The sequence below is a fragment of the Hyperolius riggenbachi genome, chromosome 1, assembly GCF_040937935.1.
Source record: "Hyperolius riggenbachi isolate aHypRig1 chromosome 1, aHypRig1.pri, whole genome shotgun sequence".
In the NCBI taxonomy this organism is placed as follows: Eukaryota; Metazoa; Chordata; class Amphibia; order Anura; family Hyperoliidae; genus Hyperolius; species Hyperolius riggenbachi.
The window spans coordinates 307,819,632-307,845,165 of record NC_090646.1 but is presented as its reverse complement, the minus strand read 5'-3'; the positions used below and the strand labels follow the sequence as shown (position 1 = coordinate 307,845,165).

Genomic DNA, 25,534 nt, shown 5'->3' with positions numbered 1-25,534 from the left:
ATTTGGAGAGTGTTTTTTCTTCCTGGAAAAAAAGAAAGGAATAAAAGTCTACTTTACCAATTATTTTGGATTTCTTACAAGATGGTGTGGACATGGGTTTGGCCACCAGTACGTTATGGGTCCAAGTTGCGGCTCTCTCTTTTTTTCTTAACTTTAAACTTGCTAAAGAACAAGCTATTATTGATTTCCTTAAAGGAACTGCAGAGGAGTGCCCAAATGTAAAAGAATACACTTACCTGGGGCTTCTTCCAGCTCAGGGTAGGCGGCGAGGTCCCGGCGTACTGGCTCGTCTCCTTCAGCCTCCGCCGGCCCACCATTTTCAGCAACACCCGGGCCTGGTGTCGGCCAGCTCTTCCTGATCAATGACGCAATGCGTCATCACGGCGGCTGGCTTGACAGGTCTGCGCATTCGCGGGTGTTCCGTGCATGCGCAGACCTGTCATGCCGGCCGGCGTGATGACGCATTGCGTCATTGATCAGGAAGAGCTGGCCGACACCAGGCCCGGGTGACGCTGAAAACGGGGGGCCTGCGGAGGCTGAAGGAGACGAGCCAGGAGGCCGCCATCGGACCTCGCCGCCTACCCTGAGCTGGAAAAAGCCCCAGGTAAGTGTATTCTTATACATTTGGGCACTCCTTGGAGTCCCTTTAAAGCAGTGTCCAGATCTAAGCCAATTCCCTCTAAGTCGGTTCCCCCATGGGACTTGAGTTTAGTTTTGAATTACCGTACAGATTCCCTTGGATAAGGTTTCTTTAAAATGGCTAACATTAAAAACTGCTTTTCTGGTCGCCATTACGTCAGCTCATAGGGTAGGAGATATTCAAGCAATTTCGATTAAGGATCCCTACATGACGATATTTCCCTGACAGAATAGTTTTTTAGAACAGATTCTACCTATCTGCCAAAGGTTTCCTCTGTTTTCATAGTTCCTAAGATATTATTGTTCCTCCTTTTGTGATCCTCCGGCCAACCAAAAAGAAGCAAACTTAACACTCTAGATGTTAGAAGAGTTATTCTAAAATATTGAGAAGTAGCAAAACATTTTTGAAGATCACATCATCGTTTAGTGTTTTTTGCTGTATCCAGGAAAGGTTTGCAAGTGTCCAAGAATACTGTAGCTAGATGGGTAAGAGAAATTTAGTTCAGCCTATAGTAGTACAGGCAGGTCCGTCCCCGAAACCGTCAACGCACACTCAACTAGGTCCCTTTCTACTTCCTGGACAGAGAGGTCTGGGGCTTCGTTAGAACAAATTTGCAAAGCAGCGACCTGATCTAGTCGTCAGACTTTTGTAAAACTCTACAGGGTGGATCTGCTATCAAGTCAGGATTTATCTTTTGGCAGAAAAGTGTTACAGAACATCATCCCTCCCTAAGGTAATATTATTAAACTTCTCATTGGTCTCTCTAGTATACAACCTTCCTGGAGGATGAGATGTTAAACTTTTGTTAGTACTTACCGGTAGCGGCATTTCAACGAATCCTCCAGGAAGGCTACCTTAGTTCCCTCCCTAATTTGGGAGAAAATGTATTATTGATCTTATGCCTTCTTTCTTTCTGGTCCTTCTAGGGGTTACTCTATCAAAACTGAGGAGGCTGGATTTGGGAGAAGGATATATAGGGACCAATTAATTTAATTGTGATGTGTTTCCTTTGGGGGCGGAGCAGGCTTCCTCTCTAGTATACAGCCTTTCTGGAGGATTCGTTGAAATACAGCTACCGGTAAGTACTAACAAAGTTTTCCTAAGTGCTTGGTAAAGTCAGCTGTTTTCTGCATTACCGAATGTGGTAATGCTTTATGGATTGACCCCTATGTAGGAGTTACTTTCAGCATGCTGCAAGACAACAACCAACCACATCTGGAAGTTTTCTGTGTGGACGATGTAATATATGTAATACGATGGTAACTACAAAGATTATCAGTTCTAAAACTGGACTTTTGCACTATATCAGGGACTTCAGAAATTGTCATACTATTGGAGTTGTCTACTTTTTGTGATGTTCTTGTAACAAGTTGTTTGTCCGTCAGACTAAAAACATCTTTGGTTGACAGCGCCGGAGGGACTTCAGCGATGGTAGTGACAGGATATAGCACTAGCAGAACATGCTCGTAAGGCACATGAAGTAGTGCAAGAGGCAGGAAGGTTTGTGGCCTAATAAATGTTGTCTGTGGTGCAGCACCACCCGGTGGTGGAAGATGATGGAAGCGCGTTTTTTTTTTTATTTTTTTATTTTAGAGGTTTTTTTAGAGGTCTCTGCTCAGAGCAGTGTCTTCAGTAGTCCGGAATGAAGCACTACAGACGCGCCCCCCCAAATTATTCTTATTGACCAAGACCCAGTGTTAACCACTTAGCTATTGCACAACCTGGTGGTTCAATAGGAGCTGGATCTGTAACAAAGTATAAACAGTTGAAACGCACAAACTGTGGGTGTGAATAGTCATGGTTTAGTAAAGGGTCAGGGAAAGCTGTGCTCACTGTCTAAATTTCCCCCTGCTTTAGTAGATTAGCCAAACCATTATAAAATCTCAGATTTAGCTTTCACTGGCGCCATATTACATGACTACAGCAACAGACTATCATATCACACACAGTAATTCTTTGGAAAAAATTACAAAGATAAGGGTACCACGACCTGGAAAAATTTGAGAAACACTCCTAAGTATTTGTATCTCGTTGACCATTTCTAGGCAGGTCGAAACCAGCGTATTTTGATATGCTCACTGCAAAACAATTATAGACAGTAATATTTTCTTTTCTTTGATTTTTCTAGGTGCAAGACGTGCGGAGAATATATTTATAAAGGAAAGAAGTTTAATGCCAGAAAAGAAACCGTACAGAATGAGCAGTACTTGGGACTACCAATCTTTCGTTTCTATATCAAGTGTACACGCTGCCTAGCTGAAATCACATTTAAGGTCTGAAAAGAGTGTATTTACTCCTGTTATGTCAAGCATGTTTATTATCCTGTTTATTGTACAAAGACCATATATTAGTTTCAAAAGTTTTTCTTTTTTTTTATTAGACCAGTTTCTCTTTACACATTTGTTCTATTATACGTCCTCGAAGAACATTTCAAAATAAACATTGACAGAAATAAAAAATACATGATTAGTTACAGATGTGGTCGTAGTTCTACAGCAAGTTATTTTTTTATTTGAAAAGGTTTTAATTTGAACAATAATCTAGTCGTATGTCGAAATACAGCAGTGAAAGTATCTTTACAACACCATAAACGGTCAGTAATATTGCTTGATCAATATACCAGTAGCAATCATTAATGTAAGCTACTTATAGTTCTTACAGCCCAAATCTCTCATTGCCAAAACATTGCATCAATTAATATACTCGACATATCCTTATAACCCGTATCACCCCATGAACCCTCTCCCTCCCACCCCTTCGCTCTCTCTCGATGGACTCCGCAACATTATATCCTCCAAAGAGCAGATGTTAAGGAAGGCATTGCCGATGCCTCGCCCAAAAAGTATTGTCATATAGCTACAATCAAAACCAACTAAACACATATCACCTCCCCATCTAATGAAGTTAGCATCCAGTAACCTTCCTGTACCACATAGTTATTTGGGTTGAAAAAAGACATACGTCCATCGAGTTCAACCAGAGAACAAAGTACAACACCAGCCTGCTCCCTCACATATCCCTGTTGATCCAGACACACATTTCACATTTTACTATGTACCCAGCTTCATCTTCACTTCTTCAGATTTCTGATAGATGATCACAGTACTAATGCAAACTAACCGAGATATGTACAGGTAATGAAATCTTGCAACACTGTGTCCGTAGGGACAAAGACCTTGTAATAAACTACAGTGATCACTAGTAATCACACAGTTGCTTGTGCTGCATTTATCCTAATCAGTTCTTAGATGCACTGAGAACACACAAAACGATGACATAATAGTAAGAACTGTGAGGGCCCTTTTACACTTAATCAGTTGGTATGCGCTAGTATTCGTTAGTACGCATTTTTTCCATAGCAGTGCATTGTGCAAAAGATTTCAGTTAAAACGCGTTAAGTGGGAACTGTGCCATTGGAAAACATGGGCATTACTTAGAAAATCTGTTTTCTTTCCATTATAACTGAGGTCAACTGATTAAGTGTAAAAGGGGCTTAACACTGGAATTGGTTAGGGCCTTTTTACACTTAATCTGTTGCGTTAACGCATACGTTTTGCGTTTGTATGTGTTAGTGCACGTTTTCACCCCCTCAACTGAAATGTAACAAAAACATCATTGTTACAATCCCCACAAGCTGGCATCTGCAAAAAATAGAAAAAAAGAGTACCGCACTGCGTTGTTACCAGACATGGTGGGAAATACACCATAGGAATACATGTGATTTACTTTTCTGCACATTTTGTGTCGCATTACAACACACAAACGGAATGAAATGTAAAAGGCCCCTTGGAGTTCGGTTGTACATGTGGAGTGGGCTAGACCAGGAGGCTGACAATAAAGAGAGGTCTTTGCTGATCCCCCCCCCCCCCCCCCAACAACTATGGACCATCGGGGTGTAGCGATCTGCCTGTCAGACCCTGTGAGGTAGGTATCTATACAAATACTCCATTATAAATTAGCATGTAGGTTCAGTGATTTGCTCACAGCATTGGCTCCCAGTGCACAAGTTTCATGTGTCCAATAAGTGCTTAGACACAGCTGAGTCAAATGCTGGGGCTACACTGTATAACCCACTCCCTTACTGAGGGGCTAATACATTTGAAAACCCATCAGTTTGTCAAAAAATGGTAAAATCTGTAACATTTGAATTGATTAAGAGTTCGGTTGTACATGTAGAGTGGTCTGGACCAGGAGACTGACAATAAAGCACCCCCCCCCCCCCATCACCACCAACAAATATCAGCTAGCAGAGTGTATCAAAAGGAAAAAAGTTACACAAACACTATGCAACAAATGGTGTGCGAAGCCACTAAATAACGATTAGCAAGAGGAAACCAAATGGCTCATAGAATAGCACCACACATATATGTAGAAAAGTATAAACAATTTGTTAATGCATCATAACACTATATAAAGAAATAAAACCATTTGAAAAAGCGATGTCACACACCTCATGCAATATATACACCAATATGCATAGAATAATATTGTATCATGCAACCACCCATGAAAACATCAGTAGCTTAGACTATCGCCTGAGGTGCTCACAAAAGCACTTCCCCAGTAATTGAACCCGGGTTCAGATCCTGCTTATGTAAAGTGCAATATCTGCGCATTTAAAAAATTCAAGCATAAGTAGTTATCAGTGAAAAAACATAAAAATGAACAAAAATAAATCATAAACCTGTGACAATATAGACCCGATATGAATCACATCTGGAGAAACATGCAATAGCATGGGGATGCAGAAGTTTGTGAAAAACAGTGATTGTGATGCTGAGGACAATGGTGCAGAGAGCAATAAGCAGTATACTTCACCTGAGAAGGTATGGCAGCCACGAGGTGTGTGACGGGGAGAGAGCCCCTGGCAGACAACTCCACCGCTATCACGGCAGTCATGACGCTTTATCAAGAGAGGGGGTGCTCCAGGAACGCTCCATTGTGAGCACCTCAGGCGATAGTCTAGTCTATTGATGTTTTCATGGGTGGTTCCATGATACAATATTATTCTATGCATATTGGTGTATATATTGCATGAGGTGTGTGACATCACTTTTTTAAATGGTTTTATTTCTTTATATAATGTTATGATGGATTAATACATTTTTATACTTTTCTACATGTCAGGTGCTATTCTATGGGCCACATGGTTTCCTCTAGCTAGTAGGATGTAGCTATTAACGTATCAGACCTTGTGAGGTGGATGTCAATACAAACACTCAACATATGTAATACCATGTGAGAACAGTTATTTACTCTCAGCATTGGCTCCAGTCCAATAGGTGCTTAGACACAGAGTCAAATGCTAAGGCTACACTGTGTAACCCACTCCCTCACTGTGGGACTAATACATAAGTTTAGAGAGAATCGCACAAAGGGACAGGGTGCAGGGTATTTACAAAGTGCTGTGCATAGACTCTACGTGTTTCACCCAAAAATGGGCACTGTCGGGAGAATTAGGGCTGTGCAACAACAAACGTAAATACAATCCCCACCACCACCATAATGGACATAGATTTCCCCAGCAACAGCCTTAGTCAGAGCTGAAGTGATGGATCTCAGTGTCTCTCTTAACCACTTAAGCCCAACTGGACGAAAATTTTCGTCCAGTTAGGCTGCGCGCACCCCCGTGCGCGCCCCCGCTGCTGGCCGCTAGCCCACCGATCAGTGAAAGGGATTATAAATCCCTTTGGCTGATCGGACCCCCCTGGAGAAAAGCCGACAGCGTCTCTTCAGACGCTGCGGCTTTTCTGAGCTCTGGTCTCCTTTCTTCTGCCTGGGAGCGAGATCGATCGCTCCCAGGACTTTTTGATTATGGCCATCTTGTGGCCAAATAGAAAATTACACCCCCAAAAAAAAGGTTTTAAATAAATACATTTAAATACATAAAAAAAAAAAACCTGTTTACCTCCCACACCAAAAAATACCCACATACAAGTTTAAATTAAAAAAAAAAAAAAAATTACAGTAATAAAAAAAAAAAAAAACATAGTTACCTAAGGGTCTGAACTTTTTAAATATGCATGTCAAAGGAGTATATCAATATGATTTAATAAATTATGGGCTTCTAAACAGTGATGGACGCAAATTGAAAAAATGCACCTTTATTTCCAAATAAAATATTGTCGCCATACATTGTTGTAGGGACATAATTTTAACGGTGTAATACCCGGGGCATATGGGCAAATACAATACGTGAGTTTTAATTATGGAGGCATGTATTATTTTAAACCTATAATGGCTGAAAACTGAGAAATAATGAATTTTTTCAGTTTTTTTCTTATTCTTCCTGTTAAAATGCATTTACAGTAAAGTGGCTCTTAGCAAAATGTACCACCCACAGAAAGCCTAATTGGTGGCGGAAAAAACAAGATATAGATCAATTCATTGTGATGAGTAGTGATAAAGTTATTGGCAAATGAATGGGAGGTGAAAGTTGCTCGGATGTAAAAAAATGTCAACCCTTCGGGCTTAAGTGGTTAAATATGCTACAAGTATGGTATCCACCTCTACTGGGCATTAACTCTCACGTCACCCTGCCTATTAGGCATATCCATGTTTCCTCCAACATACTCATAGCCATTCACCACCACTATATTTGAGTCCAGGCCCCGCTTGCCGCATGGATAAACACAGCTAAACAGCCGCATGGGGCACTATAGTCATTGTCGTGTTGTCATTTCTGGCAGGGGCAAACTTGGCAGCAGCAATCGTGGCTGTGAAAAAAGCTGACATGGCAACTTAGCGTTTGGAAGTATAAACTCTATGCCTTTTGCTACCACATGCATCAGGGAATCCTTTTGCGTAATGATCCCCACATCAGTAAAGATGAGGGGTAGATAAAATGCTTATAAACCTCTTTATTGTATTGTAGCCACAAATGTTCTACACATCTACTAAAGGACAGCAAAAAATTGGCTGCGCTCATAACCAGGCTGCAACTTTAATTAAACCAACAGAGGTGTGCAGCGCCTGCCAGTGACTCATAAAAAACATCTTGAATACAAATCCGATGCAAATTATGCACTAAACCCTAATCTAGATAAACTGAGTGCAAACTGATACACATGGATGCAGCTAGCCACAGGTAGACTTACATTTTTGTACAGGAGGATATTGGCAGCGCTTCCAAATGCAGGCTGGAACCGAACTGACTAGCTGCACAGGTGTGCAGAGCCCAAAACATGGGCAGATTCCACAACTTGCATTCAAAACAGATGTAGCAAATGGAGGACGTTAGCTTCGAGAAAGTTATATTTAAATTGTTAGTTAATAGTTAGGACTCTTCCGTGAGGGCTCGTCAGCATCGTAGAAGATTCTAGTACTGAACAATCTGCTTCCGACAAGACAGAAGACATTTCTGCTTAACCTTCCTCAATGGTCCTTTAAAGTGTACCTAATATGTGACATGATGATATAATTACGTGCGTGTACAGCACAAAACATTAATACAGTAGAATCCCTTTATAGTAAAGTCCAAGGGACCAGGAAAAAGTTTACTATATCAGAATTGGTCTTACATTGTATATTTATACAGATGCATTTGCTGGAACCCGAGGACTAAGTTTACTATATCCAAAGGTTTACTATATCTGTTTACTATAATGACATTCTACTGTAAGCATGCTGTTTTATGTGATTTTTTTTTTTGCTGCCTGAAAGATTTAATTTCTAGGCATGGAAGTGACAGCTTCTGTCTTGTCTGTAACTTGCCGGGAATATAGTAAACATCACTGATAAACAAATTACAACCATAAAAGTTTTCTTGGCAGGATACAACTTCTGAGGGCAGGTCAAAATAAAATACACGAACTATTGACCTTTTTCTAACTCTGGGGCACTTAATAGGCTATATATTTCAGTATTGGGAGTGAGTCATGAAAAAGAGACTCTCAACATAAAGTAGATATTAGGAAGATCCACACTTGAGTAGGTCACCACGCTCAAAGTAACATCCAGTTTATGTATACAGTGTACTTCCCAGACATTTTTTCCAGCCGGGTGGCATGAAAAAGTAGCTGGGTGAAGCCAGATGAGAAAATGCAGGGCCAGTTCTTCTATGCGCAACTCTGCTTACAGCATAGGAGGATATGAGCCTATGACAGCCGGGTGCTCACCAAAACTACCCGGATGGAGCACCCGGCTAATAGAGCCTGAGGAGAACACTGGTATAGGAGGATCTGTTTAAGTGATTAAACCACAAGGCAATTCTTGTTAAAAAAAATCAAAATCACACTTTACTGTATCAAAAAGATTATCAAAAGGTAAAAACTTTTGTATTAGTCAGTAAAAATCCTATATAATAATTACCCTGTGTCGCTGCGGCCAGCAGTTATGCAGTATCCCTGTTATTTTGTTACTGCAGTAACGAACAGCTGGACGGGACCAGGGAGCGAGGTGGGTGGGCGGTTGCGTTCGGTTGCGGCAGGCACACGGGTGTGGCGCGCGGCGGGCGGACGCATGCGCAGTGACTGGTGTCAGCGTCGGTGAAAATAAGACCTAGAGCCCGTTTTTAAACGGGCTTGGGTCTACTAGTTCTTCATAATATGAATGTAGAATATTATTCCGTTTTGACAGACGCAATATTCTTTGTTTGATGAAACAGTACATTTCAGGCAACAACACTAGTCCGTTTCGGGTTGGTAACCCTGCATCAGGCCTCTACAAAGCAACAAAATATATCTTTAGAATACAACATACATAGTCTAGAAAAATGTTGGGGCATCTGTTCCCACCAGACACAACCCGTCACCTTACTGATGGCTTCCAAGGGGATCATCAGCTGCAAACACAGTGTGCCTAGTACCTAAGTTTTTACCTTTTGATCTTTTTGATACAATAAAGTATGATTTTGAATTTTTTGAACTCAAGAATTGCCTTGTGGTTTCATCATTTAAACAGATCCTCCTATACATAAATTAAACTTAATAGGCTGCCACTGATTAGAGACAGTAAAACCTTTAACCTACTTTGTAAATGTTTAAATATAAAAGAAAACCCTGGGATACCTAAAGTCATTTTTAGCAGTAGGAGGATAAATATAATTGTTCATCTCATCAGTTTATTTTCATCTCGGTTCACTTTAAGGGAATGAAAACCGATTGGATGGTTTACCTGTGTATGTATAGGTATGTATCCACTTCGGCGATCTGGCCGGCCAATGTTAGAAGTTGCCAGCTACTGGGTCCAATACCGTAAATGCATACTCCCCAACCACCACGATTTTGTCGGGATTCTCCCGCTCTGTGAGGCTTGATCACCCCCTCCCGCAATAGCCTGCCTGAGTCCCGGGCTGAGAAGTCAGGATGGAGAGCGGCAGAGCGATCATAGAGAACAGAGCAGTCACTGCGTGACTTCCTACACAGAAGTGAGCAATGACGTCACTTACAAAGCTCGGTTGATTGCTCTGTTCTTTGCAAAGTGGTGCCTGCTTCCCCACACAGCTCCTGTTGAGTTCTGTCCCCCACTGTCTGCTCCTAACTAATGTGACATGCGGGGTCCTCTGCCTGGCTGTCACGCTCTAGCGGCGGTGCCTTCTGACCTTCCTCCCCCCTCTCTGCACAATCTCCGGAGGAGGAGATGTACACTGGCTGCAGAGACCTGCTGGAAGATAAGGCACCGTCAGAAGCTGGGCACACAGGATCATGTTACAGAGGACTGCTATCTCCTATCATGATGGTCTTCCCTCCAGCAACAGTGCTGTAAGGTCTGTGTCCTCCAGTCATAAATGATCCAAATATATTGCCATAGCTCCCCTCTTTGGGAGCCCTGTCCTTCTGTCCCTCTTTCTTCTTCATTTGTCCCTCTTTCAGGACTTTGTTACTCTTTCTGTATAACTATATATATTTCTCTACTAAAAATGTGTTTGACTCTAAACTTTATTCCCATCCTTTAAATTGATATATTAATAATTTTAAAATGTTAATATGATGGAAAATGAACCAGGATAGAAAGGACCAGTGTGGTTTGAATTATAAAACAAAATATTTTTCTTATGAAATCTTTATGGTATGCGTGACTAGGGTTGTGATGGGCCGTGGCCAGGGGTGTGGCAGGGGCGTGTCTTAACCTCCCTGGCGGTAAGCCCGAGCTGAGCTCGGGCTATGCCGCGCAGGGGGAGATCTCAGCCCCTGGTGGGGCGATTTTCATTTTGTAAATTGCTGTGCGCGCAGCCAGCACTTTGCTAGCCGCGCGCACAGCTTGATCGCCGCCGCTCTGCGGCGATCGGCCGCACGCAGCGGCTGAAGAGGGCCCCCCCCCCCGCCAGAGCCCTGCGCTGCCCGGATCAATGAGTTCCGGGCAGCGCTATGGGCTGGATCGTGTGTCCCTGACGTCAGGACGTCGGCTGACGTCCATGACGTCATCCCGATCGTCGCCATGGCGACAGGAGAAGCCAAACAGGGGAACGCGTTGTATACGCGTTCCCCTGTTTGCTATTGTTGCCGGCGGCGATCGGACTAGAGGGCCACATGCGCCCTCTAGTGGTGTTTCATGTAGCTACCACTCTGGTAGCTTTACATGAAACTTTAAAAAAAAAATAAAAAAAAATTTGAATTCTGCAATTTTTGCAGAAAAAATTAACCGCCAAGGAGGTTAAGTGTCCCTCTTTCTCATCTCAAAAAGTTGGGAGGTATGCGTAAATGCTTCAGAATTACTGTCCATAAACGGACTATAGCCAGATACGCAATATAGACTCTTTGAAGATAGTGTTCTGGCCCAGATGGCCCAGATTTGAACTGGGGTTCCAGATCAGCAAGCAGAGAGTCCTGTCCATTACGCCACTGTGCCACCCAAAATAGAGTCGGGCAATCTGCAACATTTCCAAATCATCAAAAATATTTTCCTACTAAATAAGGTTTTAGACATGGGAAATTAAGTCGTTTAACTATGTACAGGTATGAGTGTAAGTATACTTAAATAGTGATGTCTGTTTGGAATTTGCCTATGTTCACTTTAAGCCCTTTGAGTCCGCCAGGAAAAAAGTGCAATATAAATGTTTTGTCTTTTTTTGCATTGTAATCATTAATGGATTTTTGTTTATGAATGCCAATAAGTAAGGAAGTAGTGAAAGTCAAATTTTTTATTTGCGAATGTGAATCTTCCGTAAACATTCATGAACCGCCATAGACCTCTTCAATCAGCTGGAAACCTGTGCCCAATGAATTAAGTAAAGAGCTTTGTTGGCCTTGTCTCTAACCTCTCTGCTCATAATAAAGCCTGTTTGGTCTAAGTCCACTACAAGTGGGATCATTTCTTTAAGCCTATTGGCCACATTTTTTGACAACAATTTAACATCAAGACTGATGAGGGAAATTGGTCTATAGCTTTGGCACCAGGCAGGGTTTTTGCCCAATTTTGGTAAGACAGCTATGTGGGCCTCTAGGGTTTTGCCTAGTGAAAGCATCCCCTTCTGTAAGATGATTTAAAAAAATAGAGAGAGGCCCTAAGAGGAGATGGGAGAAGGCTTTAATATTTTTTGGTGAGTCAGTCACAACCAGGACATTTACCCATTTGGCACCTTAGTGGGTACCTCAGAAAGCTCATCAACTGTAATAGGATCTTCTAATTCCTTGTATATATCATCAGAAAGGGACAGCATACCCACTCTAGTCGCATATTCCTGAATACTAGATTTTAGTGAGGATTTTTGGCGTGCTTGATTGGCTGAGGAAAGGTTTGTACAGAGAGGAATAATAATCTTTAAAGATGAAGGCTATCTTCTGCAAGTGAGCTTCCAAGTGTCCCGACAAGACAAGACAAGACAAATAACATTTATATTGCGATTTTCTCCTGGCGGACTCAAAGCACCAGAGCTGCAGCCACTAGGACGCGCTCTATAGGCAGTAGCAGTGTTAGGGAGACTTGCCTAAGGTCTCCTACTGAATAGGTGCTGGCTTACTGAACAGGCAGAGCCGAGATTCGAACCCTGCTCTCCTGCATCAGAGGCAGAGCCCTTAACCATTACACAATCCAGCCACTATATTTAATTTAACGTACCAGTGTTTTCTCCCTTTTCCTTGCAATGGCCCTCGCCAACTGTTTACTAATCTTATTACCGAACTCGTGCATATTGGCTATCCATGCTCTTTGTTGCTTACGAACCTTATTGTCCATCAACTCTTAAGTTTCCCTCTCTCCCTCCTGAGCTCCCTCCACTGTGTTACTCTTATGAAGAGACTCTCTCCGTTCTGATGAAGAGACTCCAATCTAGTGATAGTCAAGCAACCCCAGCATTAATACTATTATTATTATTTTTTTCCTTGCAAGTACCAATAGCAATGAACTCACCCCTAATTACAGCCTCATGGAATTTCCAAATAGAGCCCCATGACATATCTTCAGAGATATTATCTTGAAAATACTGTCTCAGAGTTCTAGATACCCATTTGTCATCCAACAGGGAGTCATTCAGCCTCCAGTGCCACTGCTTCCTGGACAATCCAAATAATTCCAGGTCAACCCAAACATGTGAATGGTCGGATATGGTCTGACATTCAGTAACTGCCTTTTTAATCGACCCCAAAAAGTGTTGATTCACATAGAGGCGGTCAAGTCTAGTATAGAGATAATGTATGTGAGAATAATATGAGAAATCCCTGTCTAGAGGGTGTAGGTACCTCCAGCAATCCACCAAGTGACTTTGTTAGAGAATTTGATTATAGTGTGCAATGGCTGAAGAAGGCAAGGATGATCTCCCTGAGGAAGAGTCCATAGTAGGGTTACTAGTCAAGTTGTGGTCACCTCCTACAATCAGACAGCTCTCTTTCCAGGAAACCACCTTCTCAAAAACCTTTTTCAAAAATGGGAACTGTTTGATATTTGAGGCATAGATATTTGCTATCGTATGTGTTTGACCTGCATATTCACCCTTGAGCAATATATAGCGGCCGAGATCATCTGTTAGTGAGTCTACAATCTTAATAGGAAAATCTTTATTCAATACTATGACCACAACTCTAGCTCTCTTAATTGGAGATGAACTAAAGAACCAAAGGTCAAATTGTTTGAAATAGGTTTCCTGGAGGAGGAGTATCCAAGGCTTAAAGAGACACTGAAGCGAAAAAAAAAAATGATATAGTGAATTGGTTGTGTACTATGAATAATTACTAGAAGATTAGCAGCAAAGAAAATATTCTCATACTTTTATTTTCAGGTATATAGTGTTTTTTTCTAACATTGCATCATTCTATAATATGTGCAGATTACACAACACTCAGCATTCAAAATGAGTCTTTCAGAGCAGTCTGTGAAGTAATGACCTCTCCTCTAGCAGAGAAAAAGTAAACAGTTCACTTACAGTTGAGATAATAAAAGTCAGATAACAGCCCTCTCCACGACTAACTTAGTCGGAGAGCTTAATGGCTTGTTTGCATAGAGATAACAACTGGAGTTTCTCAACTCTTCCTGTACTGGAAACAATTAGACTGATGTATCTGATCTTAAAGGAATTCTATCAAACTTTTACTTTTTCTGTGAGCACTTTAAATCAATTTGCCAACAACAGTAAGGATGAGCACAGCATATATTTTTGCTGTGCAGAGTGTCTTTGTCTTTATCTAACTACTGTCGGCTATCCCCTAATAAAACTGACGGCGACGGGGAATTGGGGTAGTCCATTATACAAGAGGGGAGCCTCTTGCTGAGTACAGCTGTGGTTTATTCTATTCTGATGGTCCCCAGTGCAGAGCGAGTTATACAGCGTGTGATCCTTCTTATAAAGTAACTGTGAGGAGACCTCTCGCTCTGCTAGTCTGGAGACAGCTGAGCTGCCGCTGCGTTGCTACACAAAGGTAAACATGAGCTGGAGGAGGGCGCGTCATTGCTCTGAAGAGAAGCCACGTAGAGGAAGATTTATTATGATAATAAATCCTCCTCTACAGCTCTCTTCAGAGCAATGAAGCACCCTCCTCCAGCTCATGTTTACCTTTGTGTAGCAACGCAGCGGCAGCTCAGCAGTCTCCAGACTAGCAGAGCGAGAGGTCTCCTCACAGTGACTTTATAAGAAGGATCACACGCTGTATAACTCGCTCTGCACTGGGGACCATCAGAATAGAATAAACCACAGCTGTACTCAGCAAGAGGCTCCCCTCTTGTATAATGGACTACCCCAATTCCCCGTCGCCGTCAGTTTTATTAGGGGATAGCCGACAGTAGTTAGATAAAGACAAAGACACTCTGCACAGCAAAAATATATGCTGTGCTCATCCTTACTGTTGTTGGCAAATTGATTTAAAGTGCTCACAGAAAAAGTAAAAGTTTGATAGAATTCCTTTAATGTTCTATTTCTTAGCTGTACTACACATACAAATCATAATATCATAAATTTTTTTCGCTTCAGTGTCTCTTTAAGGCAAGACATTTATAGCCATAGCTTACTACTCTTATTAGTGGAGCTCAGACCTTATATTATATGTAAGAACTCTAATCGTATCCATTGTTGGTGCAATAAGGAAAGACAGACAGTAGGGATCACCTAGTAAAGGGAAAAACAAAACAATAACAAAGTACATAAACCATCAAAGTATACACTGAGCCTAATAGCTTGCGAAATCTCAGTATGAGAAACCCTAGTGGTGGTAGTGTAGAACCGAGGAACAGGAACTCCATAACCTTAGCCCATGAAAGCTACTAAACCCCTCCCCCCCCCCATCTCCCACCCCAACTGTTTACCAAAACTACAGAAAAACGAAGTGGGAACCCTTTCTAGGAACAGGTAATCCCGCTTACTCAAGCATATTCATGACGAGATCAAAGGATGGGGACAAAAGCCAGAAGACCAAGTTAGGTCTTCAAACTTGATATCTGCAGGCCCCAGAAGTTAGATTTATGCACAAGGGCACAGCTAAATGGCGTAATATCACAACAAGGCAGAAAAAAAAATAACAGATTGACAAGGAAAATAAATGCGGTTTATTAAGCATCTGGATTATATATACTTCTCACACAGATGTCTGAAAAAGTAACAGCACAGAGCAACTGTATGGGCAAGGTGCAGACACAGCTGGGAAAGATAGGTCAGAGACCACGTGGATATCTTCTTTTGAGACCGAGGAGTCTGCCCTCTGGGGCGTTGGGGCAAAGGTTGAATTTTTATGGGAAGCCTCCAATCTACAAAGAGCCCCAATTTAGATAAAGGCAAATTGTCTTTGGTTCTCAAAATAGCAGACTTGCCACTGACACAGGCATTAATTGCAAAGGGGTGACCCCATCTATATGCACCCCCCTGCCTTTCTAATTTCTTTAAGCAGAGGTTTAACCACTATCCTCTGGAGCAGAGTACATCTGGAAATATCGGGAAAGAATGAGAGACATGCGCCATCAAAATCAAGGAAGTCTTTACCCTTCATTTTAGTGAAAAATCTCTTCAACATCAGTAAAAGGAAGCATCCTGCAGTTAATGTCTCTAGGTTTCAGGGGATCACTATTTTTGGGCATCAATGCTCTGTGCACCCTTTCTATGTACAAAGGGGACTGCACAGGCTTTTTCAAGATGATATGGTCAATGACCTTGCCTTAGCTAAAGCTGAAGGTAAATACTCCATTCTCCTCCTCCTTGAACTTTCAGCAGCTTTTGACACAGTAGATCATCCCCTACTCCTCCAGTCCATGGGCATTCACTATCTCGCCCTGACCTGGCTTTCATCCTACCTCTCCAACTGCTCCTTCACAACCTCCTTCAATGAGTCCTCATCCACCCCTAACCACCTCTCGTTGGGAATCCCCTAAGGCTAGGTCCTTGGCTCCCAACTTTTCTCCCTATACACATCCTCCATTGGCAAGGTTATCTCCTCCATGGGTTTTAACTATCAACTGTATGCAGATGACACCCAGGATCTACCTCCACACCCCTGACATATCACCCACTACCATGGACAAGGTCTCCTCCTGCCTATCAGCCATCTCCTCCTGGATGTCCGCTAGGTTCCTTAAACTAAATCTAGACAGAACGAAGTTTATGATCTTCACACCTTGGGCATCCTTGAACCTCCCAGATGTGCATGTCACTGTTAACCACACTACCGTTCGCCCTACCTCTCAAGCCCGCTGCCTGGGTGTCACCCTGGACTCCGCACTCTCCTTCACTCCGCACATCCAAAACCTCACAAAGTCCTGCAACTTCCACCTTCGTAACATCTGCAAGGTCCGCCCTTTCCTGACCTCTGCCACCACCAAACTCCTCATCCATGCCCTCATAATTTCCCGTCTTGACTACTGCAATGCCCTTCTGTCTGGTCTCCCTATGACCTGAATAGCCCCGCTGCAGTCCATCATGAATGTGGCAGCCAGAATTATCCAATCCTCCCATCGCTCTACTACGGCGGCTCCCCTCCGTGAATCCCTCCACTGGCTTCCTATCCAGTCCAGAATCAGATTCAAGATGCTGTGTCTGACCTACAAATCTGTCCACAAAACCTGTCCAACCTACATTTCCGATCTTATTCAGAGGTATACAACTAGCCGCTCACTCCACTCCAATGAACTTCGCCTGATCGCCCCCACATCACCCAGTCCCATGCACGCCTCCAGGACTTCTCAAGAGCTGCTCCAACACTATGGAACTCCCTACCTCCACCCATTAGGGTTTCCCCCTCCTTCAACATCTTTAAGAAGGCCTTCAAAACTCACCTTTTCACTCTAAACTACCACTTCTCACAAGTGCTCTAAACCCGCAGCTGAACTCCCCTACCTTTCGTGTTCCTACCTCTCCCTCTAGATTCTAAGCCTTTGGGAAGGATCCTCCTCCTTTTGTGTCCTACCTGATCATGCGCCTCCATTACTGTGCACCCATACTATGCATTTGAGTGAACCTAACTTACCTAATCTCCATGCTCTCATTCAGTGACTGACTAAGCATTACCTTGCACTCAAACTGTGCTGCGTGACCTGGTTTTTCTTGTATTCCTGTATTGTCATATTGCTGTATGTCACCCCTAAATATTGTCTGTTACCTAAACTAATGTCCAGCACTGCGTAATATGTTGGCGCTTTATAAATACAATAAATAAATAATAAAAAATAAATATTGAAACCGCCTGTAATTGTAGACCTCAGATCTTCCACGCCCGTGGCCTCAGTCAGGCCTCTGATGCAAATGTTCTGTCTACGGGAACAATTTTCATAATCATCAAACTGTTTTTTAAGAGTATCTAGTTCCTTTTCTGTTTGGTCACCATAACTTGCAAAGCAATAACCGTGGAGGGTGTTCCTTCCTCCCTTTCCTCCAGAGACATCACTGTCTGGCCTATGCTCGTAATGTCTTTGTGTAGTTCATCTATTTTCTCTACTGAATGCTTTCTCAAGCCGGGTGGCGAAAGAGTCTATCTTTCACTTTGGGAAAGCTGTATACACAGTGCTGCCCATAATTATTCATACCCCTGGCAAATTTTGACTTTGTTAACTTTTATTCAACCAGCAAGTAATTTTTTGATGGGAAATGACATAGGTGGCTCCCAAAAGATAAGACGATGTACAAGACGCATCATTGTGGAGAAAAAAAAATTCTCAGCTTGTATTTACATTTGAGCAGAAAGTGTCCAGTCCAGGATTATTCATACCCTTCTCAATAATCAATAAAAAAAAACCTTTATTAGCTATTACAGCAATCAAACGCTTCCTATAATTGCAGACCAGCTTTTTGTATGTCTCCACAGGTATTTTTTCCTATTCCTCTTTAGAAATGGAGGGTCTTCTTGCCATCGCCCTGATCTTTAGCTCTCTCCACAGATTCTCAATTGGATTCAAGTCAGGACTCTGGCTGGGTCACTCCAAAACGTTAATGTTGTTGTCTGCTAACCATTTCTTCACCATTTTTGCTGTGTGTTTTGGGTCCTTATGTCCACTGTTGCCCATGGCCAAGTTTCTCTGCAGACTGCCTGATGATGTCATTGAAAATCCTCATGTATTGCTCTTTTTTTCATGGTGCTGTTTCCTGTGATTAGGTTTCCTGGTTCATTGGCTGAAAAACACCCCCAAAGCATTTGGTTCCCACCACCATGTTTGACAGTGTGGATGGTGTTCTTTGGGTTGAATGCTGCGTCTTTTTTATGTCAAATGAAGAAAAAATCATTGTGACCAAACCTTCCAATTGTGTGCCTTGAGATATTGCCGCCAGCAGAGCTCAGATTTACCACGATGGCCTTGGTGAACGTCCTTTTATTCTTTTTCACCTCTCACTATCCTCCTGGCCAACACAGGTGTCACTTTTGGCTTACGACCACATCCTCTGAGATTTCACAGTGCGGAATATCTTTTATTTTTAAATACTACTTTGCACTGTAGCCACTGGAACTTGAAAACCTTTAAAAATGGCTTTGTAGCCCTTTCCTGACTTGTGAGCAGCCACAATGCGCAGCTGCAGGTCCTCCCTGAGCGCCTTTGTCTTAGCCATGACTATCCACAAATCAACTGTAGAGAGCTGCTTTTTTTCACCTGTTGAGTTTATTAAAACCGCTGTTCCCAATTAACCTGTTCTGCTTTTATGGTATGCAACGGTTTCATTTTCCTGGCTGTATGCTTAAATTCTAAATTCTGCATCAATCTGCTTTTATGGTATGCAACGGTTTCATTTTCCTGGCTGTATGCTTAAATTCTAAATTCTGCATCAATCTGCTTTTATGGTATGCAACGGTTTCATTTTCCTGGCTGTATGCTTAAATTCTAAATTCTGCATCAATCTGCTTTTATGGTATGCAACGGTTTCATTTTCCTGGCTGTATGCTTAAATTCTAAATTCTGCATCAATCTGCTTTTATGGTATGCAACGGTTTCATTTTCCTGGCTGTATGCTTAAATTCTAAATTCTGCATCAATCTGCTTTTATGGTATGCAACGGTTTCATTTTCCTGGCTGTATGCTTAAATTCTAAATTCTGCATCAATCTGCTTTTATGGTATGCAACGGTTTCATTTTCCTGGCTGTATGCTTAAATTCTAAATTCTGCATCAATCTGCTTTTATGGTATGCAACGGTTTCATTTTCCTGGCTGTATGCTTAAATTCTAAATTCTGCATCAATCTGCTTTTATGGTATGCAATGGTTTCATTTTCCTGGCTGTATGCTGAAATTCTAAATTCTGCATCAATCTGCTTAATTATAAGTGTTAATAATTGGGGCTTCTTCCTGTGTTACCATTTGCCTATTTCATTTCATTAGCCACAATCTGCATATCTTTAGACTGGCCCTGCCCCTGTGTGGCTAGAGTCTAGTGTCTAGTATATTCACAGCTGCAATCAGTCTGCTTGTTAGCATCAATCTAGTCAGGGATATATTAGCAGATCATATAGTCAGCATGACCTTGGTCAGCAGTGTATACATTTAAGGGTATAAATTTAAAGGGTATTAATTTTAAGGGTACTTTAGACAAACCGAATAATTATACCAGAATTGAGCCAGAAGGGAACAGAAGTGAACTAGCACAAAATTCTGGGCTGCTGATTTACTACACCCTGCATTGAAAGACCTTCAATACCATATTGAACATTCACCACCTAAACATACAGCCAGCTAAATTTAAGCACTGCACACCCGCTTACCAAACTGCTGATGGTTTCACCGTGCCTCACCAACCACACTACTGCTGATCTTCACTGGCTGTTCCACTGCTGAACTCCCCATCAACTGATCCATCGCCGACCTCCAGACAAGCTACTTCATTACCATCCAGACACCCCATCTACCAATCACACACAGCTGGATTTTTTTTTTTTTTTTGCCATCATTGATGTTCTGCCAACTTCACTGCTGATCTCTGTGGACTTCTCCTTACCGGATTGATTACTGATGCAACTTTGCTGAACCCCTTCAGCCACATCATTGGTGACATTTACCTCATTTTGGTCTAACTGCTGTCCCCCTGTCTATGCTTCCACTCTCCACACCCCATCCTACCTTATCCCATTAGTACAAAATGTTCCCTCCTGTTCACTCCCTTACCCCTCCACCATTTCCTAGCCATCTCCCTCCCCATCTCGTTCTCCCCCATCACCACATGCTCTACCTCCACCTCCTTCTACTCCTTGTCCCCCTTCTGTTTCCCTGCACCCTCTCCCCTTCTGCCCTTAGACTCCCTTTTGGCCCTCAACCCCCATGCACCTCCCTTCCCCCCCCAAACTCTACCCACACACCCCCTTGGCATAACCTTATTCCGATCCATCCTACCCCTAGGCATTCGCTCCGTGTTTCCTGTGGCCTCTGGAATGCCAGGTCCACCCGCAATTAGCTGCTCTCTGGAAATCGCTACCTCCAGCCACCAGACTCGTCCCCACTTTTAATACCTTCACACAAGATCTCAAGACTCACCCTTTCATGCTCACATACCCCCCTACACCAGCACCATAATATGTTCTGTTAGACACCCTCTCAACAGATGCACCTATTGTCTCCACCCCCACCCTTTAGATTGTAAGCCTCTGGCAGGGCCATCTCCCTTAGTGTTTCCAGCTTGATTATGCAATTTTACTGACAATCACCCCTCTTGTGGACTAGAACAGGCTCTATTTTGACCTATGACACTGTATTATCAAATCATTTGCATGATCTTGTTTTGTTGTGAGTTTCCTGTATGTCCTACCTTGTATGTTAACCCTTTTATCTATTGTGCAGCGCTGCGTAATATGTTGGCGCTATATAAATACAATAAATAATAATAACCAGTTCACCCCCAAGGGTTTTTACTCTAATGGACCAGAGCAATTTTCACTTGTCAGTGCTCCTCCCTTTTATTCCCTAATAACTTTATTACTACTTATCACAAGAAAATGATCTATACCTTGTTTTTTTCACCACCAATTAGGCTTTCTGTGGGTAGTACATTTTGCTAAGAATTTTTTTATTCTAAATGCATTTTAATGAGAAAAAAACAAAAAAATAGAAAAAAAATCATTATTTCTCAGTTTTCAGCCATTATAGTTTTAAAATTAAACATTCTCCTGTGGATAAAACAAACACATTGTATTTGCCCAGTTGTCCCGATTATTAAACCATTTAAATTATGTCCCTATCACAATGTATGGCGACAGTATATTATTTTGAAATATAGGTGTTATTTTTCTGTTCTGTTTTTTTTTGTTCTAGCCATAATTACAAGCCCCAATGTAATAAATTAAAATTAATTTTCCCCCATAAAATATAGATTAAAAAAAACTGAGTCCCTAAGGCAAGTATTTATTTATTTATTTTAAGCTGATTTTTTTTTTTTACAAGTGTTTTCTTTTGGAGGGGGAGTGTTGGAAGTGGAATTTTATTAATTGTATTACTCATGTGTATGTACTTGTAAATGTATGTATTTTGTACGTGTCATATACTTTTTGGCCACAAGATGGCGCTAGTGAACACTCGTTATAGTAAGTGTTCACTTTTTTTTTTTTTTTTTTTTTTTACACTTTAATTGTTACATTTCCTGTTTTTGTGAATGGACGTAGCTGCTGTTCGCGGTCACGTCCATTCACTCCAGGCACTGCGATTGGGTAGAGGACCGTTTGGTCCTCTTTCCCAATCCCTCAGCACGGGATCCTGACGGAAACGGCGGCCTTAGCGGCGCGCACACGGTGGTAGCAGCGGCGGGAACGCGCGACTTATTAATACGTCATGTTGCCGTTAATAGGGTAAAGCATGACGTATTAATGCGTTAGGATGCCACTAAATGGTTAATCAGGGTAATTAGGATGCTTTAGAATAGCTTGGACTATTTGGAATGGTATAGAACTTTATATTTCCCCACAGACTGTGACAGTTTGTGAAGGGTATAAATAATTTTGGACTAGACACTTTTTGCTGAAATGTAAATAAAAGCTGAGAAATGTTTTTTTTCCCACAATAATGCCTCTTTTACATCGTCTTATCTTTTGGGAGATGCCTGTCATTTCCCATTCAAAAAATTATTTGCTGGTTGAATAAAAGTAACTAAGTCAAAATTTGCCAGGGGTATGAATAATTATGGGCAGCACTGTATAGCCGCAGCCTACAGCTTCGAAAATCTTATGCATCCGAGCAATGTTCACCTCCCATTCATTCGCTAATAACTTTATCGCTACTTATCAAAATTAATTGATCTATATCTCGTTTTTTCCGCCACTAATTAGGCTTTCTTTAGGTAGTACATTTTGCTAAGAGCCACTTTACTGTAAATACATTTTAACAGGAAGATTAAGATAGAAATGGAAAAAAATCATTATTTCTCAGTTTTTGGCCATTATAGTTTAAAATTAATACATGCTACAGTAATTAAAACCCATGCATTTTATGTGCCCATTTGTCCCTCTTATTACACCATTTAAATTACGTCCCTATCACAATTTATGGCGCCGATATTTTATTTAGAAATAAAGGTGCATTTTTTCAATTTGTGTCCATCACTATTTACAAGCTTATAATTTTAAAAAATGTAATAAGATACTCTCTTGACATGTATATTTAAAAAGTTCAGACCCTTAGGTAACTATTTATGTAGTTTTTTTTTTTTTATTGTCATTTTTTTAATTTTTTTAATACAAAAATGTATTTGGGTAATTTTAGTTTAGGAGGTAAATAGCCAATTTTAGATGTAATATAATGTATTTTTTATTTAATACAGGTATGTGAGTGCAGTTTACTATTTGGCCACAAGATGGCCACATTCAAAAAATTCCTAGATGCGAACGATGTCGCATCTAGGAACTAAAATGAAGAGAAGTTGTTTCCTGGGGGCAGAAATACCACGCTCTCTGATGAGAAAGCGTCGGTATTTCTGCCGGGGACTTGGATCGGTGAATGGGAATTATATTCCCATTCACTGATTGGGGGGGCAGCGGGAGGCAGCGGGGGCACGCGCCCGATCGCGCGCACCACACGGCTGCAGCACCACTGCCTATCTGGACGGATATATGCGTCCAGATATGGCGAAGTGGTTAAAGGAGTTATCCGGGCAATATAAAGAAAATAAACGCTACTTACCGGGGGCTTCCTCCAGCCCCAAGCTCCCAGCATGTCCCTTGTCGCAGCTCTGCCCGCAGCCGTTCGCCGCAGGTCCGTGCCGGTCCCCGGCGATGTCAGCGCGACCTCCAAGTCGTCCTGTACTGCGCCTGCGCGAGCGGCGCTGTCGATCATCACCACGTGGGCCGGAGTGGACTGCGCAGGCGCAGTACTTCTGCGCCTGCACAGTCCACTCCGGCCCACATGGCGGTGATTGACAGCGCCGCTTGCACAGGCGCAGTACGGGACGACCTGGAGGTCGCCCTGACGTCATTGCCGGGGATCGGGTCGGACCTGCGGCAGGCGGCTGCGGGCAGAGCAGCGGCAAGACTGTTAACAAGCCAACCCCACCATTGTCGCATAACACCAATCATTTGTTCACTACACTGGCTACCAATAAAATGGAGAATGCTTTTCAAAATTGCCATGTTAACCATCAAATTTCTACATGACCTAGACCCAGGATACCTGAAGGTTTTGTTGTAACTGTGTCACACCTCCCACAATCTCAGATCAAAAGGATCCAATAACTTGAACAACCCCAGAGTTCAGAGCTTTGGAGCCAGAGCTTTCTGACATTCTGCTCCTACCCTGTGGAATGCCTTGCCAAACTTAATAAAGACAGCTACAACCCTGAACACATTTAACCTCCTGAGTGTTACGCCGCTCAGGTTTTATTACTTTTAGCCCAATTTTTAAATAATTGTGACAAATGACTGTAAACCCTCAATCTAGCATTAGCCTAGCTAGAAGAAGTGTCCAGCACCCTCCGCTCCCCCATTTATAGATTACCCAGCCTGGATCCAGCGATCGGCGCAGCCTCCACGGACAGCTCCGGTCTTCACTATGGGGAGGATCGCAAATGACGTCATGCGCAAACCCAATCCTCCCCATAGAGAGACCAGAGCTGTGCCGGAAGGCTGTGCGATCGCTAGATCCAGGGGGGGTAATGTATAAACGGGGGGACCGCAGGGGAGCGATGGGTGCCCGACACTTTTACTAGCTAGCCTAGTGCTATCTAGAGAGTTTACAGTCATTTGGCACAATTATTTAATTATTGGGGACTCCTGGGGCCACAGAGCGGTATGCCCGACACAGTGTCGGGCATACCGCTAAGGAGGTTAAATCAAAACTGAAAAGCCACCTGTTTAGTCTGGCATTTATGATCACATACAGTGGGATGCGAAAGTTTGGGCAACGTTGTTAATTGTCATGATTTTCCTGTATAAATCGTTGGTTAGGATTAAAAAAAAGTCAGTTAAATATATCATATAGTAAACACACAGTGATATTCGAGAAGTGAAATGAAGTTTATTGGATTTACAGAAAGTGTGCAATAATTGTTTAAACAAAATTAGGCAGGTGCATACATTTGGGCACCACCTTTTACAGAAATTACAGCCTCTAAACGCTTCCTGTAGGTTCCAATGAGAGTCTGGATTCTGGTTGAAGATATTTTGGACCATTCCTCTTTACAAAACATCTCTAGTTAATTCAGGTTTGATGGCTTCTGAGCATGGACATTTAACTCGCACCACGGATTTTCAATTATATTCATGTCTGGGGACTGAGATGGCCATTCCAGAACATTGTACTTGTTTCTCTGCATGAATGCCTTAGTGGATTTTGAGCAGTTTTTAGGGTCATTGGCCTCAATTCACTAAGATCATGCTGGAGATAAGGCAAGAGAAAACGTACCACCACACAGTAAGAGTTATCTTATCTCTTCGTTCCTTAATTTACCTCCTCTGTAGTTATTAAAGTTAATAAACAGCCTGTTATTTTCAGGATTGAAGAGTTAACTCAAAGACAGAAGAGTTAACTTTAGGTTTGCCTGAGGTAAAATGTTTCCTGAATACGACATGCCTCATCACCATGGTGATCACTCTAGAAACGTTATTAAAGACAGGGGACAAGCTTATTGAATTGAGGCCATTGTCTTTTTGA

At 42.2% G+C, this 25,534-nt stretch overlaps 1 protein-coding gene across 1 annotated transcript in view; it reads left to right on the top strand.

The window, feature by feature from the left end:
- The first annotated feature begins 1,828 nt into the window (after positions 1–1,828).
- YJU2 (YJU2 splicing factor homolog) overlaps positions 1,829–25,534 on the top strand; it is a 282,458-nt gene continuing 258,752 nt past the window's right edge. The window contains exons 1-2 of the mRNA XM_068233936.1: positions 1,829–1,899; positions 2,769–2,913. Of these exons, the coding sequence (XP_068090037.1) occupies positions 1,829–1,899; positions 2,769–2,913 (216 nt within the window). The remainder of the gene's footprint in view (positions 1,900–2,768; positions 2,914–25,534) is intronic.